Below are 19,774 nucleotides of genomic sequence, written 5' to 3' on the forward strand. Positions count from 1 at the left end.
TAATTTTACCCCAGCCATACCAGCGGACTTTATGTTCGTGAATAGTTAAAGATCAACGTAAATAAAAGGAAATAAATATATAAAACTGTAGTTGTTGATGCCACTTCGATTATCAGTCAGGTCGTTGAATCGGGGTCATATTCCACGTGACCGACACAAGCGAGGCATACAGCCCACGAGTTCGACACTAAAAACAGGTCCACGAGTCAAACAGCTCACGAGTCACACGATGCGGTGATGTTTGATAAGCTATAAAATGCACTGTTATATTTCCAATGTTTGAAACATTTCATTATGTGAATTTTGTATGTTAATTGGATAATAATGCAGTTCTCAAATTTTCACTGTGATGTTAGGATTTTAAGCTGATAACCTTTGTGTGTGTGTGATTAGAACACACCCCATTGTTATATGTTACATTTAAATAATTTTGTAGATGGCGCCGAGGTCGAGCCTACTCCCAGGCCGACGCATTCGCAGCAGAGCGACTGTGTTCGCCCCTCGCTAGGGAGGACTTTGGACGCCAAAGAATACGGAACGCGGGTCCCTCGCAACACTTTGGAGCTGGAACAGCTGTTTGTTTGTTTGTTTGTTTATTTGTTTTGCCACCTTTTCTTTCGAAGGACATCACAATTAGCCTTATTCGAATTGATTTAACCTCTTTTTTCAGTACCAATGAATGCACATGTGGTATATGTTAGCTGTGACATGTCGTCTGTTGCATTTGAAGTTGGTCCATCCTTTGACGTCAGTAAAATCTTCGCCGAATTTTCCCGAATTTATCCAAAAGTGCTTACATTAATTGGAACAGCAACATCGCATACAAGGACGCTCCACCCACGAATCAGTTATGTTCTGGAAGCGAATAGTTTGACAATTCATGTGACTCAGTGGACAACGCGTGAGCGATGAACCTGGCGGGTGCATGACACCCTGTAGATATGATTGGTTATGACATGGAAGTGTCGCTGAAGTAGAGAGATGAAGGTCATCTTAAATTGGTAAAAAGATGGATATAATGTGAACATAATTCAAATATTGGTATTTATACACTCCCTGATAATTGCGGGGTAGCACAGAACCCGGAGGTAAACGGAAGCAGTGTAGTTGAAGACAGATGTTACAACCGCGGTAAACCGTCGTGCGTGCAGGCTGGTCTACAGCACTACGGTGGTGTGAACCAAATAGTGTTGCGCTTGATAGCAGATAGTGTATTGTCAGGGATAACGAATTGATAGTGAAGCTGTTATAATTATTCTGAACAAGTGTTAAGCCAAAATTACAGGTGGAACCGGACCAAGGCAGGGTCCCGTTCACATGGTTGTCGAATATAAGAGTATTGAAATTTAATTTATCTCACTCAGAATTTTGATTTTGCACTTTATGTTGGTCACAACTCCTTGATTTCAGTCCTGTAAATATTCCACAAACGGTCATATTAAATTGTACATTAAAGTGAATGGCACGAGTGTGATTGAGTATTATTTAAGTCCGCCCATGTGACGTTTCCTATGAGTTCGACACTGGGTGAATAAAGCCCATGAGTTCGACACTATATAGGTAGAAACAGCCCACAAGTTCTGCAGATACAACACGGAGCTTAATGTGTCGGTCTCGTGTGCCTTGCTTGCTTATACAATGTACCCCATTCCACAGTTTTTTTTTTCTCATAGGTCACTCACCGGAAGCAAAGATTGCTGCTTCCTGCCACTCACCGAAAAGAATTGGATCGCAGTCTGATGAATCCAACTTGGTTGGTCGACTATCAGGTGAGTGTCAGACCATGTGTGGCGCGTGATCCTCATCGCACGATCTTGCTTCATCGGATCACCGCCCGACATGCCTGACACTGACCTGATAGTCGACCAACACAAGTTGGACTCATCTGACGATGATTCGAGACACTTCGTTGGCTGGCCGAAAGCGATGAACTTTGATTCCGATGAGAGACGGATGAGAGAAAATATCTGTGGAATGGGGGTATTAGTGTCGAGCTCATGGGCTGTATGACTCGTTGGCTGTATGACTCGTGGGCTGTATGACACTTGGGTGTCGGTATCGTGACGTGCACCCGTTTATAAGACTCAGTCGCACGACAGGAAATTGGCAAGGCTGGTGATGTCACACCTCCGGTCTTAAGATCGTAGGACCGGTCTGATCGTATATAGTGTGCGGCGGGCTTTAGTGCCAGTCGTAGATATTTGACATGTTGAATTTCCACGACCGCGTTACGGCACATTTTGGTAACTGCACATTTTGGTAAATTTACCAAAATGTGCAGGACATTGACGGCATATTTTGGTAACTTTCTGTTCCTCCACAACCATCACAAACACAAATTGTAAGTGCAGTTGGTTTTTGTCCCCACCGAATGAGTTCGGCAGCCTAAAGGCCGTGTCACACCCTTCCGGGCAAGCTACGCGGGCTTGTTGCGAGTAAGGTTTTTTCCAGCACGCAGGAAAATTATCTAGCCTGTAGTTGCCCGGAGCTGCGCACGCAAGTCCGATTTACCCGCAGCCAAGTTTTGAGCAGCACCTCGCAGGCAACTCCCACGCAGGTACTTCGCAGTCCCCGTATGCGGTCAGCGCGGCAAAGATAATGACATTCTGTCCTTTCTGTTGGACTTCTGCCCTTCCTTTAGATAAATTTATGAGTTGTCAGCCCCCACGCGCCTGGCACGCCTACCACGTGCTTGCTACGCTCTTACTACGATGATCGGGAATGAGACATTACAATCTCTGCCGCTGCAGTTATGCTTTAGAACGATGTAGCTACGCTGTCAGTGCGATGTTGCCGATGTTATCCGATCGATGCACGCTGTATCTACGCTCTGAACAATCTATACGATCTTATCACGCTGTTACCCCGTTCAGAGAGCTGAAAAGTGCCCGATGTGCTCTCATGTACCCGATTCGACTGTCGATCCGCAGTCAGTCAACTTATTAGCATGCAAAACCAAAGTAATATACTGTGGACCTCGAAGAGGCTCCTCAACTCACGGTTCTTTTGCAGCAATGCACTGTTATAATCAAAGACGTGCTGATCTTTCTAAGGCTTTTTCCTGATGCCCTTGCTTTTATAGTCCGTCTTCCTCCAGTTGTAGATGACTTCATATTCTTCAAAATTCTGCTATGTCCTCTTCCTCCTCTTTTAGCATCACGTGCAGTCTCTCTTTCTTCGCCTTTTGGGTAGCTGCTTCGCTGCTTTCTTCTCTTCTTTTTCTTCATCTCTTCTTCTTCTTCTTCTTCTTCGAAAATTTGAGCTCCTTCTTCTTCATATTCTGCCCCTACAGGTGCAGAGACAATTTCCTCCTCCTCTTCAACAGTTTTGCTTCTCGATCTCCTTGATCTTCTTTTGGTAGACATTTTTGCTGCGATGTCCAGCGTATCGGCTGTGTCCCTTTTAGAGCGGCGAGAGCGGAAGACGTGCGTAATCTGGTTGATCAGGAAAGACCGGCGCAGCAGCGAGACCACGTTGATGTCTAAGTTCACTTCCCGTTCTTGTGCCGATGTTACTACGCTCAGAAAGACGTTGTTACGCTCATCCCGCGGTGTTTACGCTGTCACTACGCTCTCCCCGCTTGCCGTACGATTGAAAATAGGTCAGTTTTGATCGGGGAGATCGGGAAGAAATTTTGAACAGGTTCAATTGAACAGGTTCAAAATTTCTTCCCGAGCTGAAAACATGCCCGCTCCAACCCCGACCACCAAGTGCTGCTGCTACGATGCTTCCGATCCCCGTACGCTTTTGCCGCTCTCTCCTGATCTGCTAGATCGGGACAGATCGGGGTCCAGATCGTGATAGTGGATTTAAATTACGTACTATAGACACCAACTCCTCGTAATCAAAAGTTGGGGAGGAAGTTTTACTGTTCATAAAATAAGCAAGCAAACAAACAAATAAGTTTTTGATTCGACAGCGTATACGCTCTATGTTTATTCCCTTTCAATTCTATGAGTTCTCAGAGTAGAAAGAACTGGGATTAAATCCACACTACGAGGAGTTCAAAGTCCAATCTACTATCGCTTTTTTAAGTTTGACCTATGTGATCAAACGTTTTCCTTCATATTTAAAATACATTAAAAACTAAAAATACAAAGCAGGAATTCTTTAGAGTGTACATTCAAAGATATAAGACATGAAAATATTTCATGAAATTGTAAATAGAGTTTAAGGCAACTCCAGTTAGTACGATTCCCGATCTCACGGAAAAGATTTGTGCAACATAAGCGAGGAGAATACTATCCTCCGTTCTCTTTCGAAAACCTAACAAAACTCGCCGAACACGCCTGATATCTGCGACACTGAATGGAATCAGCAAGCACTGGTATACTAGCGTTTTTCCCCCACCTTCTCTTTCGAATAACATCACAATTATCTCATTTCGAAGCAAACACATACGACGTCCTAAAGACATTGCAGAGGTTCAAAGGTGCAACTGTTTTCCTAGATGAGCGTTGTATTGATATTTAGCCGGGATAAATGATGTGCCAATTTAAAGTGCATCTAACACAAATCCGTGACATTTCAATGATCTGCTAAAAAGAATTAAAGAGTAACGACAATCTTTCAAATAAAAGGTAAAATTCCATGTCTCTCATGCACTTGCCCGCCCCGAACACTTCGGCAAAAGTCATTGTCAGCATTTGCTTGGTCTTGCTACTGCTTAAGTTATAGGGCTGCATTATTCAGCCGCACTGCTGCACCGGGTGGTTTGCTGTTCCTTGAAATTCACCATTGTTAGACGGGCTTTTCAAGTTCGAAAACGCGATGACCCTTGCACTCTAAAATCTTAATAATACCTTTCCAGCGATGTCTTCTATGCTGGGCACTGGTATACTAGCGTGTTTGTTTGTTTGTTTATTTGTTTTGCCACCTTTTCTTTCGAAGGACATCACAATTAGCCTTATTCGAATTGATTTAACCTCTTTTTTCAGTACCAATGAATGCACATGTGGTATATGTTAGCTGTGACATGTCGTCTGTTACATTTGAAGTTGGTCCATCCTTTGACGTCAGTAAAATCTTCGCCGAATTTTCCCGAATTTATCCAAAAGTGCTTACATTAATTTGCTCTTGTTACCTTCCCCTTTGTGGACTGGGCAAAAGTCTTAAATTTTGTCATTTCCGAGATTCTACCTTTAACACAGCATGTAATTTGAGCAAAGTTGTAATCTTTTTTGAATTTCCACTCTAAACACTACTTAAAACTCGTGTGTGGTAGTTCTGAAAGAGTTAGGTTTAATGGATGTCCAATTTTATGTGATGTTTTCATTTTAATCAGTTGATAGGGAGTCAACACGGTCATGTGGGCCGAATTTTCATTTCCGCTCTTTCCATGGAGTTGTAGCTTAGTTTCCAGTTGTACCAGCTGATTCCAAGGCGGCAATTTTATGTGATATTTTCATTTTAATCAGTTGATGGGGAGTCAACACGGTCATGTGGGCCGAATTTTCATTTCCGCTCTTTCCATGGAGTAGTAGTTTAGTTTCCAGTTGTACCAGCTGATTCCAAGGCGGCTAGTGGACGTAACCACGTCGCTCGTGACATAAAAACCATTCAGATTGGCAAAGAGGCAGTGGTCGTACCACCAAGCACTGCCTACATGTTCCAGAGCGCAGTTGAGCTCGTAATTATCGTTGTCACGATCCTGCGAAGTGAAAAGGAGACCATTGTGTGCACTAAGAGAGTCTCCTGTGAAAGGAAGGGAGAGAATAGAGGTATCATCAAGAAACCATAAATTCGACGGATGCATCAAACGCTTCCTCACGCGCCCCTCCTTTGACATAGACGTTTGACTTTAAAGCAAAAGAAAAAAATAGTTAAGGGAGTGTACTGTATAGTGAGACCTCTATCCGAACATTTGTAAGCAGAATGTTCGGTCAAATTTTGTTCGTTTGTTTATATTTGATGGGTAGGCCCACATTTTGTGACGATATGATTTATTTCAGATATGTAGCAAAATACGCTTCATGAAATACCCGAGAACTGTTTGTGTGGTTTAGCCTTGGGTATTATACTCGTTGTAAAATTGAATTAGACTGATACGATTTTTTTCGTACAAAACTCGTTAAAAAAATTGTAGAGACGAAAAAATGATAATAGCATAATCAAAAACGAAAAGAATTATATAAAGTAGGAAAGGTGTACGAAATTTCGATTGCCGTTGTCATTATGATCTGCATTTTGTCATACCGATTTCTTTACTTATATAAAAACCTGAACATCTTTACTAATGACAGTAAGTTTCTACCTGCGTTGCCGGAGTAATCGGAGACGTGTAACTGATAATTCAGCGTTTCGTTATCGATCCTGAAAGACTTGTAGATAGCAAAGGCCTCGTTCCCTTCGAAGTCCCCGAGTTCGACCCGTAGTTCGTAGTCACGCTGTGCCGTCAGGTGGTAGATCTTGTCGTTGCCGAGCCAGTGCTCTGACAACACATCGCCGAATCCAAACTTGTAATCGACCCACAGGCGATTGAAGCTGACCGAGCCATCTTTTCGGCGCTGCAAAAGCTGGTTTTGGAAACCAAACATACAACAAACAAACAAACATGAGGTTGAAAATGCCGAAATTAAATTGAATACTGTATGAAAGTTTATAGATCATTGTTACACAAGGTGCCTCAAAATTTGATCTTTATTGCACAACTATGTGAACGTCGGAGTAATGAATCTTCGAAACGATGAATATCACCCCTGAATTTGAATGGTGAGAATGGGTACGTTGGTTATTCCGGAGGATCGCGATTCCGAAAATGATCTAAGTTTCGTTATTCCGAAGATTCGTATTTCCGAAAATGAAAAGAGGTTCGTATAATTCCGAGAGTGGAAATAAACTTTATTTATTTAAAAAATACGGTGTTGCATTTCTTTTTTAAATAAGGCGGGATATCAGAAAATGAATGCACGGAGAATGAAAACACCCTTGCACAAACACCCAAACAAACAGACATGTATATCAACACACACAAACATAAACGACATACTATTGACAAACTGGAATACAATCGATGGTAACTCGCGATTGTATTATTGATTAAAAAAACGAATTATTATGTTCCTTCCCTCTCCCGTCAGTCCATGTGCCATCATCCCTTTCTTCTACATCATCGTTATCCAGTTTCCCGAATACCGAACCTTGTATGACATTTTCGGATCAAAGAAACTTACTTCATTTACGGATTGCCGAATCTTCCAGATAAGAAACCTCATTATGTATCGTTTTCGGATTAACAAATCTTTGCAATAACGAACCTTCGGAATAACTCCCCTTCTTTCATTTTGAGATTAACGAACCTGCGAAAAACGAACCTTATTTTATTTTCTGAACCTTCGGAATAGCAAACCCCAAATTTCATTGTCGGATTGAAACGAATCATCGGAACGAGGGACCTTATCTATTCAATTCAACAAACCTCTAGAGTGTTTGTGTTTCGAAGTAAATCTTCGGAATAGCGAACCTTATTTCATTTCGAATTAACAAACGATTGCAATAACGGACGTCTCCCGATGGAGGGAAGTAGAGAAACATAATTATATTGGGTATACAATGACACGACATTAAGCTCCTGCCACAATTGCGCTGGTGTTACTTTCTCCAATGACTTAAGGTAAGGGTGAGAGTTATACGGTTTTAGGTTAGTTGGGTGTGAGGATTAGGATTAGGATTAGCGTGCGAAGCGTGTAGAATTTTCATGGAAGTAATATCATTGTCGCTGGAGCAAAATGTGAAGGAATCATTGGGACATAGCCCGGCATTAAGACCATTCTTCATCTCCTCCCAACCATTCCAAAGTCTCTGCCCTCCCCCCCCCCTCCATATCAAGCACACACACACACACACACACACACACACACACACACACACACTTGCTCCCTCTTTTCTCTCTAGTTTGCTCTCTCCCTCTCTGCTTGTCTATCTCTTTACATAGGCCTATATTTTCTCTCTGTCTAGACAGCAAAATGCAGTACCTGTATTTGAACTTTTTTAAACAGTGTTAGTTTTTAATTTCTTAATTCGAAGTGAGCAGAAACACACACACACACACACACAAAATATCACATGTATTTACCGTCCAATTTCCTCCATCTGTGCTCAGATCGCAATAAACTTCGAACGCATGTGTCATGCCCGTTGGCCTGATCAAATAGCTCGCGCTAGCTCTTGGACCACTCTTCGCAACTTCCGAGCAGTCCCTTGGAAACACGTCTGTCATGTATGATATTAACAATAAAAAAAAAGAATTCCCGTTACTCGCATGGTAACACTGGAGAAAAGCAGAAAAATGCAGAAAATGGTTTCGTGGATAAGGATATTTCCTTTTTTTACGGCCAAAGTCTTGTTTGCAAACCAACTTTCTGGAATACATTGTTTTTCTTAAACTTTCATCAGCTTTCTCATCCAACCTAAATGATGTCAACTCTTCTCCGCCGAGCCACAGTCAGTTGATAATGAGGAAGGTATATAGGTACTCGTACGTACTCTGTTCGCATAATCATTGACAACACTGAAAGTAATTGTCTGACTGTATCTTTTTTACTCTGTTTTTCACATATTATTTCATCAGTGTCTGCTTTCTTTTCATATTTTGCTCCAATGCACTTTTTCCCTGTTTTGATGAAGCTTGGATGACATGCTTACTATACTTTTTACGTTTCCATACGTTTGCCTGATTTCCCAGTGCTTTACAGACATATTATCCGGAACAAGTTTACCTTCTTGTACTTGTACATCCTCGGCTCTCCTAGAGACATCTGCATCTGAAATTGCAAATATCAAATAGAGTACATCGTGATCGCGAGGTTCAAATTGACCATTACAAACTTTTGACGTCACGGAACCTCGTCTATATGCGGTCATCCCACTGGACCGACACCCACGAGTCATACAACCCACGAGTTCGACATTGAAAACAGGTCCATCAGTCATACAGCTCACGAGTCATACAGCCCATGAGTTCGACATTCAGTTAGGCGAATAAAGCCCATGAGTTCGACACTATAGGTAAAAACGGCCCACGAGTTCGACAAATACAACACGTTGCTTAACGTGTCGGTCTCTTGGGCCTTGTTAGCTTAGGGTCGAACTAATGGGCTGTATGACTCGAGAGCTGTATAACTCGTGGGCTGTATGACTTGTGAGCTGTATGACTCGTTGGCTGTATGACTCGTGGGTGTCGGTCTCGTGACGTGCACCCGTCTCTAACACTGTGCTTAGGTCGTGTGTCCTCTTTGTCTAGCACGTTTTAGATTCGGATTTTCTTTTAGTCTCAGGTTGCTGATTTGTCCCACAATCGATTTTCGTTTTCGCAAGGTTCATATTATGGTTGTGATTTTTATTTGCAGATTTGGCAAAACAACAGTTTCAACGTCCCATGGAGAACCTTGTACACACTCAAAAACAACGCCAGTCTACAACATATTAAAAGTAACCTTATGGAATAGACTAAAATCAGGCAAAAGAGAATTAAAGTTGTCGGAACTTACATATGGCAGTTCAGAGAGTATTAATTTCTCTTTTTTTTCCGAAAAATGTATAGTGATAATCCCTACTGGAAAGAACACAGTGTCCCACAATGTGTTCACAGTGTGTGCATATAGTCGACTATGTGAAAACGCTCGAACTTAAAGTGTGAAGATGATTTCACACCGTGGATGGTTTTCAGAGAGTTTTCACATACTAATGCTTTGTTTCACACTGTGAATTGATGATTCACAACGAGGTCACTCTGTTAAAACGCTCGAATTTAACAGTGTGAAGAGATTTCACACTGTGATCACACTGTGGCACACTGTACTGTATCATTCAAATCCAGCAGGGATCATCGAAATCAAAAGTGGCAATAATATATATGTCAGATTTGAGCATTCATTTGTCGCCCTGGTACACGCACACACAAACACACGCACACATACACAAACATGCAACTGCAATCGTGTAGGATTTTATAAAGTCAATCAAGAAAATAAATTTGGAGAATTATCGATTGATTTAGTCATTCAAGGCGTTTGGATCGTCATCATTTCAGCGATCGGGTATCAGCCACGGACAAGCTCCTGTACATAGGGTAACGTTAGATGGATTTGAATGGTCGCCTCGGTTGAACCTGTGTATAACGACCACTTTTGGCGGTTACCTTGAGCTGTCTTTATAGAAAAGTGTGACTGATGTATATGTATGTATATATCCCTATACTCGTTTACTTATTAATCATCTAATTCATTGAAGGTTGGAAGTTTGTCTTACAGGATATAGTACAGATGAGATTCCTAGTCGTTGACACACATCCCGACGTCTCCGAAGGCCGCACGATATACTGCGCTGTAAATTTCTCCCCGTTTTCCAGCTCTAGCTCCCGTAGCGCCATCTTCACATCGCAGAGTGCTGTCAAAATGGATACATTCCGAAGGTTCGTTATTCCAAATGCTCTTTAGTCCGAAGATTCGTTATTCCGAAGGTTCATTTTAGCGAATTCCATTTTCGGATTAACGAATCTCTGGAATAACGAACCTTCGGAATAACGCTACAAATGTTCGGATTAACGAACCCTTTTTCATTTTCTGATTAACGAACCTCTAGTAGTAGAGCAGATAAGCCGAAGAATTGTGCAAAATTTGACTAAAGCATGAAACTTTCACCATTGTTAGTACATGCTATAAGATTAATTTTAAGATCGGGAGGTAAGTCTGAATTGACCTCTGATGACCTCTAGAGGTCAATGACCTCAAAATCTAAGAAAATTGATATTTTGCATCATTGGTTAATGATAAACACAGTAATGATGTACTAAAACTTAATTTTTGTCACAGTGAAATTGTCTTTATGTTCCACAGAGCCCTGACAGGTTTCTACCTTTGACCTCTGATGACCTCCAGAGGTCAATGACCTCAAAATGTCAGAAAATTGATATTCTAATGCGTCACTCATAACTGAAACACGATAATTATGTACTAAAAACTAATTTTTGTAAGAGGAATTGCCTCAATGTTCCACTGAGCCTTTCGAGTCAGATTTCTACCTTTGACCTCTGATGGCCTCAGATGACCTATGATGAGGCCAATGACCTCAAAATGTCTGAACATTGATATTTGGTGCAATTGGTTGATGACAATCATGATTTAGATGTTATATTCATTCATACAATTGAATTGTTTTCCTATTCCACGGAGCAAGAGAAATTACTCACGTGTCTCTACCTTTGTTTTCTGAGGAAGGTGACAGGTCAGTGACCTCAAAATATCAGAATATTGATATTCTATGTATAGTCAATGGTCAACTTTGTAATACCCGATGTACAATCATTTATGCTATAATAGAAGAATCTTGTCATTCCATGGAACATTGGTCATTAGCCTGTGCATTATATCCAACTTTGACCTCTCAGGACAATGAGAGGTCACTGAGGTCACATGTGTAGGCTTACCTGTATTGATGTTTGGCTTCATTGGTGTAATCGTAAATGCTTAATCATGTACATATCACGCATTGACGTTTTGATCAAAGTATGTATGCACATTCCACAGAGCATTGGTTTATAGTAACAGGTCTCTGAAATGTGAGAGGTCAATTACTTCAGAAATAAAGCTTAAGTTTCTTGAGTGATGGCAGTGACCTCAAATATAACTGTTATGTTTGGGTTAGTTATGTAGACTAGCAAATATAGGCAAATATGGCCATTATCTCGACACTCGAGGAAAACAAGGCCCACGAGACTGATATACAGAGTGTTTAATCTATTCAGTGTAAGTCTCATAGATCTTTTCCCCCATTTGTCGGACTCATTATGGGACTGGTTTGCCTATTAGTGTCAAGCTCATGGGCGATATTTGCATAGTTTCCAGCTGGTGGGCCTGTATTGGCCAGTGTAAAGCTGGTGGGTTGTTACAGTATGACTGCGATGAATGACTCATGGTCCTGGAGTATACAGTCCACAGCTGCGACATCATGGACCATCTTGAAAACTTCGACATACTGTGAGGCCCAACATGCATTCCACATGAAGCAATCCTGTGTATTGCAACTAGCTATTGCCATCCGAGACCTACCCAGGGAATAGATAAGCATTCATGGCAAACCATGGAGAAAGCGGATTGTGCAAAATATTTTGGAGTTCCAATAGGAGGCTCAGCTGGAATCAAATCGCCACAGCAGCTTAAAAAGGTTATACTTCAACCAAAAACTCTCTCCAGACGAAGATACGAGTATCATAAAGTTCAGGTGTTTTGCTACTCCATGCCGCTCAGGAATGTCCTGGAATATGCATGCATCATCTGGGATCCATTCACCCAGGTGAAACATAATGAAGTTTGGAATGATCCAGAGAAGATATGCACTCTTTAGCTGCAATGACCATCATATGCAAAACAAGCAGTGTTACAGCCACACTTGAAAAACAAAACAAAGCAAAACAAAACAAAACTACAATGGCAATCCCTGTAAGAAAGTACAGCACAGGCAAATTCAGCGATGATGTTCTGCATCAAGAACCCCACAATATCCACTCCGCAGGAAGTTGTGGCTCTATTGCTGCATTCTTCAAAAAGGGCCAATGACCAAAAATGTCAGGCATCATTTGCAAGAACACAAAGTAGGCCTATACTCCCAAAAAAAGGTGGCGGCTACTCTCGGCCACTGTCTCTTGTATCTCTTTGAAACACTTCAGGAGAGAGATACTCAATATTCAGCTCTGTTATTAAAGATACATATGTCTCTTTTTTTGTTTTTGCATTTGTTTGTTGTTTTTTGCTTCATATAGCTCTTTGGATACCTTCTTTAACCAATTAAGAAAAGGCTCCATGGCAGAATATTACAAGATTACACAGTATAATGAAGAAGAAGAAGAAGAAGAAGAAGAAGAAGAAGAAGAAGAAGAAGAATAGGAAACGAGATCTGCTGTCAATGATGAAGTGCCAATACCAATCAGTTCCATGGCAGATCTTAGTCGGCACTGCAAAGTTTGGATGTCTCTCTCTGTTGACAAAGGATATTCTAAAGCTCCAAGTAAGTCCATGGGGTGGTTTACATTGTCTGGGCATAGAGGGTTGGGTTGGGTATATGAGGATATGATGCTTTGTTATAACAATTAGGTCTGAGATATCTGTTTTTTATGTTTGTTTTGACCATCCCGCATGGATCTCCAACGAAAAGGAATGATAATGTGTTAGACCCAGCCGCCACCGTGTTTTTCCAATAGATTTTGATATTACAGTGTAGTTGAGAAAAAAGTAACCGCTCATTGTCCTAGATGGAAGTCAAAATTGAACTGTGTGTGGAATACTCTGCATACAATTTTGGACACACACACACACAATGCATTTTTTTAAATATAATTATTATTTCATAAGCAGCTGGCCATTACAAACCAATGAGACCAGACATCAATATTCTTACATTTTGATGCATATCTTTCAATATCCTCCGGAGGTCAGAGGATCATCGCTAATGTTCATATGAAATGAGTACACGCCTTTTGAATTGCTCACTTTTATTGCTATTGAAATACACAATATGTGCATCATGTCAATCATTAAATATTGTATCAGTTTCAATATTCAGTCTTGGATTATTTTTTCTATGTACAAATAAAATCGTGGCAAAGTAAACAACTTTCACATCAAAATATAAACGAGAATACTAAAAAAGAAATAGATGTAATAACGTGCAAGGCAAATACCAGGCCTACATCATCTTAAGGTATACAGGTGAAGGAAATCACCTTATTGATAAACAATTTACTTGACTGGGATAGCGACCACTGAACAATATTTTTTCTTAAAACTCTCTCTTCTTTCAACAAGTGGAATAAAACACATGCACATACCGGGGCATCAGTTCGGAGGAGGGGTGGGGTGGTGGCAGGGATAGTTGACCCCCACCCCATTAAATTCTGAGATGTGGACTATGTTTTGTTGTTGTTAGTTTTTGTTTTTGTTTTTGTTTTTGTTTTGCCTTTTAGACAGAAAACTTTCACTTTAAGTTTCACTTTAAGTGTGCATCGGATTGTTAAAATTTAATTCTGAAATGCAAAATCTCCCTTCTGTGAGAGGGGATATCTCCTTTCAATAGACTCCTTCCCCCTGCTTGGTTCCTTCCACAGATATAACGTACTTTGGGGAATGATAATTTCCCTTATTCTATGAAAAAAAATTTTAAGAGATATTTTTATTTGAATTCCAAAGATGAAAAGGCTTTCCTATATATGCACGATTGTTCATTTTGGAGGGCAAGAGGCATTTGCCCCGCCTCCCGAGAAAATATGGGAGGGGGAATGGTGGGGACATCAAACTCTGCCTCCAAGTATTTCCTGACATGGGGATTTTTTTTTCTTCACTTTTTTGACAGAAAATGAATTGTCACTGAACATTTCAGCTATAGTATGCACCAGATTAAAAGGCAGAATCTCCTTTGCATACCCCCTCCCCCACACTATCTTTCGTTATGTCCCCTTCCATATACGCTCAGTGCTTTTGTCCCATTTTTGTTCTATATCATCACAAAGTATGTACTAGATCTTTAATTTCAGTTCCGACATATTAAAGAAAATCCCTCTTGTTGGAGGGGGTAGTGCATCTTTCAATTAACAATCCCTCCTCGGTTTCTACCCTTAGATTTGGTACACTCCTTTTACTGATAATTTCCAAAATATTCCATCATAAATGTGTATACTAGATTTTTTTTTTTACATTTCTATTCTTACTGCAAAGGCTCCCTCGCATGGGGAGGATTGGGGGACAGCCCCTTTCATACCCTCCTCTCGCTGTATCAACCTCTCCTCCATGCATTGATTATGGCTACACATTTGGGTATGGACTTTTTTTTTTTAAATGGTAGTTCAACCAAGAGTGGCACGAGATCATTAAATTGCAAACAAAAGAATGCAAAAGCTCCATAATGTGGGAGGGGGATACCTCCACCCACATCCTTCTGTTGATTGGTCCTTCTCCATAGATGGCTGACTTACTACACCTTTTTGATACAAATTTCGAGGTATTCCTTCAAAAGTGCCTGTGTGCCAGGTCGTTGAATCTCATTTCTCAAAATACAAGAGCTCTCTCGAATGGGAGTGGAATACCCTACCCTCGCCAACGCTGCGCTTGCTGGGTTCCCATCCATATAGACTTGGTACACCTTGGTGATCCATAATTTTCCAAATATTCCCCAAAACGTATGCATCAGATTCTAAAAAAAAAAAAAAAAAAAAAAAAAACTTCGTCTTTGGGAGGAGGGTAGGTGAGATGCGCCCACACCCCATCAACTTCCGTATAAGTGATGACGCACACATTAAACAAGAGCTACACTGAATCACTGATTTCAGGTCTAAACCTGCAAAAATCCAATCCCTCACCCACATCCTCCCCCTCCCCCTCCGCTTCATTGATTTTCACCATGAACTTTTGCTTTTACATATTTTCCAAGTCCCCCCCCCCCACGTGAAAACAGATCGACACCCCTTGCTCTGTGCACATACCCGACTTAGATTATTACCTGATAAGTTCTGCGGAATGAGTAGCCACTTTTTTGGTAACAGAAATGCATGGTTTGTAAGCCCTACATTATAAACAATTATCAACTATTAACTATCGCAATATCAATATTAACATCCTCACAATTCATTCGAGGTATTTGACCTTGTGTGATTTTCATAGGTGAACGGTAATGGCTCGTTAATAAGCAGGGCCTACGAGTGCTCTCTAGAACATCATCATGTTTACCATTAATCAATGATGCCAAACTATTCTGATACTTTGAGGTCATTGACCTCTCGAGATCATCAGAGGTCAAAGGCAGAAACTCGTCTGTGTGCCTTGGAATATGAAAACGATGTCATTGTACACAGATACGCTTGTTTTGTACATCTTTACCATGTTTGACCTTTCACCAATGATGTCATACTTCAATATTCTGAGGTCATTGACCTCTCAAGGTCATCAGAGGTCAAAGGTAGAAACCTGTCTGCTCTTTAGAATATAAAGACAATTTCATTGTAAGACAGATATGCTTGTTTTTTACATCTAAACGATGGTTACCATTAACCAATGACATCACAGATCAATATAATATTTTGAGGTCATTGACCTCCAAAGGTCATCAGAGGTCAAAGGTTAAAACCTGTCAATGCTCTGTGGAATCAGAAAATGGTTTCCCTGAAGTATAGATGCATGTTTAGTGAATCATAACCACATATATCATTCACAAATGTCTAAAAACATCGATATTTTGATATTTAAAGTTCATTGACCTCTGGAGGTCATCAGAGGTCAAAGGTAAAAACCTGTCAGTGCTCTGTTGAATCTGGAAATGATTTCTCTGTGGTATAAATGCATGTTTAGTGCAACATAACCACATATATCATTCGCAAATGTCTAAAAATATCGATTTTCTGATATCTAAAGTACATTGACCTCTGGAGGTCATCAGAGGTCAAATCAGACTTACCTCCCGATCTTAAAATAAATCTTATGGTATGTACTAACACAGGTGAAAGTTTCATGCTTTAGTCAAATTTTGCACAATTCACGTGATTTTGAGGGCTTATCTGCTCTACTATAGGTATAGGGAGTTTGTGTGTTTCGGATTAACGACCCTTCGGAATAGCGAACCTGCGGAATAACGAACAGCACCCGTCAAAATAAGGGAAATGAAACGGTAGGAAAACTTATGATTCTATGTCACTGTGATTTCCACTGCATGACTAATCGCGTCACGCATGTTGGTTTGTGTGAAGGTGTCAACCTTGGGTTAGAACACGATCACCAACGTGCTCACTCAACTTCATCTCACTTTACCAGGGGTAGTAACATCATTATAGTAGGCCTACAGAAGATTAACCTTAATGAGCTAGCGGGAGGCGGAGATGAGGGCCACCTGAAGGGTGTTAGAATTAGGGTGACATGCTAGTATATCAATAATTAGTTGAATCAAGAAACTGGAAAGCAAACTCACTGTTGCGACGTTTCGCCAATTATCAATTGGCTTCTTCGGGCGAATGATGTTCCCGATGATAGAATGGCCCTTAAATAGTGCGACATTGTGCAGAGCGCACTGGACCTTGTCCAGCGCGCGATTTAAAGACGGCTTGGGATCTTGCGAACGGCCCGGTCCCACACGTGCGATAAATTGAACCGGAGACCTCCTCTCTTGTTGAGTGTGGGTCTTTCCACACTTTCCCAGATGGCTTCCTTTACGCCTCTTTCAAACTATCTGGATTCTCTGTCCAGGATAATCACTTCTCTGGTGTTAAATGAGTGGTTGCTTGTGTTGGTATGTGTGTAAACTGCCGAATCCGGGATACGTACTCTCTGAACTGCTGGGTCTTCGGTGCTGGTTCATGCGAGCTCTCAGTGATTGTTGAGTCTCTCCTACATATAGTAGAAGTCATTGCAATCCTCCTGAGAACGTCGAATGCCATAGACCACGTTTCTCTGCTTTTCTTTTGCTACACGGTCCTTGACATGCACCGATCTCTGTCTTAATGTGTTGTGGGGTTTGAAGGCGGTGGTGATGCCCTGTCTCTGGAACAATCTCTTGACCTTGTCTGACAAGTCATGTACGAACGGAATAGTGATGGTGACCTTCCGTCCCTGTACCCCTTGCGCTCTCCGTGTGTTCTTGTTTGGTGGCTTTGGGTTGTCAGCTTTAGAGAAAGCCCAGTCAGGGTACCCACATCCGGCCAAGGCGTTTCTGATGTTGGTCTTTTCCTTTGTGACCTCAGCTGAGCTGTGAACTATGGTGTCTACTCTATGGAAAAGGGTCCTGATGACAGCAAGTTTGTGAATCAAGAGATGATGTGACTGGAAATTCAGGTACTGGTCTGTATGGGTTGGTTTTCTGTACACTGAAGTGGAGAGGGAGCCATCAGTTTCGACGTGGACCTCAACGTCTTATAGGAATGCCAGATTCCCATCCTTGCACGTTTCTTGTGTAAAGGAGATGTGTGTGTCCAAGGAGTTGATGTGACTGAAGAAGGAAGCACTCTCTTCTTCACGAAGGATTACAAAGGTGTCATCCACGTAACGGAGCCAGATACGTGGAACGTGTCCGGAGTAGGTCCTCAGAGCTGTGGTCTCAAACTCTTGCATGTAAATGTTGGCTACTATGGGCGAAACTGGTGACCCCATAGCACATCCATATTGTTGTATGTAATGCTTTTCGTTGAAGGAGAAATAGGTTGTGTTCAAACATACAGACAAGGCTTCAACAATCTGGTCTATGGAGAGTGTAGTACGATCCTTCCAACTGTTATCTCCAGTAAGACATTTCTTTACTGCATTTACTGCTTCTGATGCGGGAATCGATGTAAATAGAGCACTTACATCATATGACACCAAGGTTTCATCATCCTCTAGTTTGAGGTGTGAAATCTTCTCAACGAAATCTTGGCTATTTTTCACGTGATGAGGTGACGTTCCTATCAGTGGGCTTATAATGTTTGCAACATGTTTGGCAAGGTTGTAAGTCACAGAGCCAGTGCAGCTAACGATGGGTCTCACTGGAATGGGGTCAGGTTTGTGTACCTTAGGCAAGCCATAAATTCCTGGTATACAGTAGGTTTTGTAGGTGGAGTCAAGAACTATTTTTGTCTATCACTGAAACCACCATCCTTGTGAATCTTATTGATGACACCAGTTACAGATTTTCTATATCCACTGGTTGGATTGTAACCTATGCTCTTGTAGGTCTTCTTATCCTCTAACAACTTGAGACATTTGGTCCAGTGCGCTCTGCACAATCTCGCACTATTTAAGGGCCATTCTATCATCGGGAGCTTCATTCGCCCGAAGAAGCCAATTGATAATTGGCGAAACGTCGCAACAGTGAGTTTGCTTTCCAGTTTCTTGATTCAACTAATTATTGATCTTGTACTTCGACTGGATGAGAAGAATTTACATCAGTCCATGGTAGTATATCATTTTATCTTTCTTCTTCTGACTTTAATTCTGCAAAAGTATGATCAAGGAGTTTTCTTGCCACAATTTGCCGATCTATAGTTTGATGTAATTCTGACGGACAGGACAAGAAGATGGAAAAAAATAAGAGAAAAAAATATTTCTAACAGGTTATAGGACTAGCAAAGTCAAAGCGTCAAGAAATAGTCGTAAATTAACATCAGGCGTCCAAAATCTTTGATGCAGTTGAAAAAAAAAACCCACTTATTCTTATGATTATACACAGACATAACGCCAACATGCAATCAAGTGATGATCCATAAATGCAAAGTCTCGCGGTATTCACACAAAAGTAAAAGAAAAAATTTTATCGGTTCTTAAGACTATTTTAATTATGTTTTTGCTCATTATTACCTTATTTGTATGATTTGCATTTGTTGCTAATTACTGAGCCCATGCCAGTGAATAATGTCTGACAATTTGCTTTGTATGTGCTGCGCTCCCCTATTCCTCTCCAATATACCCCCCCCCCTTCTCTCGTTAACAGCCCCTTCCCGATGTCCCCTGATGTTTCGTCCTGTCTTCGTCTTTTGGTTCCTAGCTGTGCCTGTGCAGTGGCGTATCCAGAGGGGGCGCACCGGACGCGCGCCCCCTCTTTATTTGTTGTTAAAACAAAAGAAATTAAAAAATGAGATGAAACGTAGAAGTAGCACCAGAAATATAATTGTTTGCGCCCCCCCCCCCCCCCCCCTTTACGGAATTCCTGGATTCGCCCCTGTTGTGTGTGCCAGAGAGCCAGTTAACTGGAGGTGAGAAACTGTGATGGAGCAAAGCAACCGAAGGGTGCGGGGATGGAGTGGATCCCCCACGGTATTGAGCTTTTGTTC

The 19,774-nt window shown here is 41.3% G+C and overlaps 1 protein-coding gene across 1 annotated transcript; it reads right to left on the minus strand.

Annotated features, from left to right (window-relative positions):
* Positions 1 to 5,437: 5,437 nt before the first annotated feature.
* On the minus strand, positions 5,438 to 10,369 carry LOC139744090 (fibrinogen-like protein 1). The gene is made up of 4 exons (XM_071654548.1): positions 10,249 to 10,369; positions 8,075 to 8,211; positions 6,254 to 6,515; positions 5,438 to 5,694 (listed from the first exon to the last, which is right to left on the minus strand). Exons 1-4 carry the CDS (start codon positions 10,367 to 10,369, stop codon positions 5,438 to 5,440), a joined length of 777 nt encoding a protein of 258 aa, XP_071510649.1.
* Positions 10,370 to 19,774: the final 9,405 nt, after the last annotated feature.

This window comes from Diadema antillarum, unplaced genomic scaffold (assembly GCF_040938485.1).
Source record: "Diadema antillarum isolate AM-2024a unplaced genomic scaffold, OU_Dant_1.0 seq00001136_RagTag, whole genome shotgun sequence".
Classification (NCBI taxonomy): Eukaryota; Metazoa; Echinodermata; class Echinoidea; order Diadematoida; family Diadematidae; genus Diadema; species Diadema antillarum.

Coding starts and splice junctions, on each gene's coding strand:
- LOC139744090 (XM_071654548.1), bottom strand. CDS start 10,369: ATGGCGCTACGGGAGCTAGAGCTGGAAAACGGGGAGAAATTTACAGCG. Junction 6,516..8,074: donor CAGATGGAGGAAATTGGACG/GTAAATACATGT, acceptor TTCCAAAACCAG/CTTTTGCAGCGCCGAAAAGA. Junction 5,695..6,253: donor CGATTACTCCGGCAACGCAG/GTAGAAACTTAC, acceptor TTCCTTTCACAG/GAGACTCTCTTAGTGCACAC.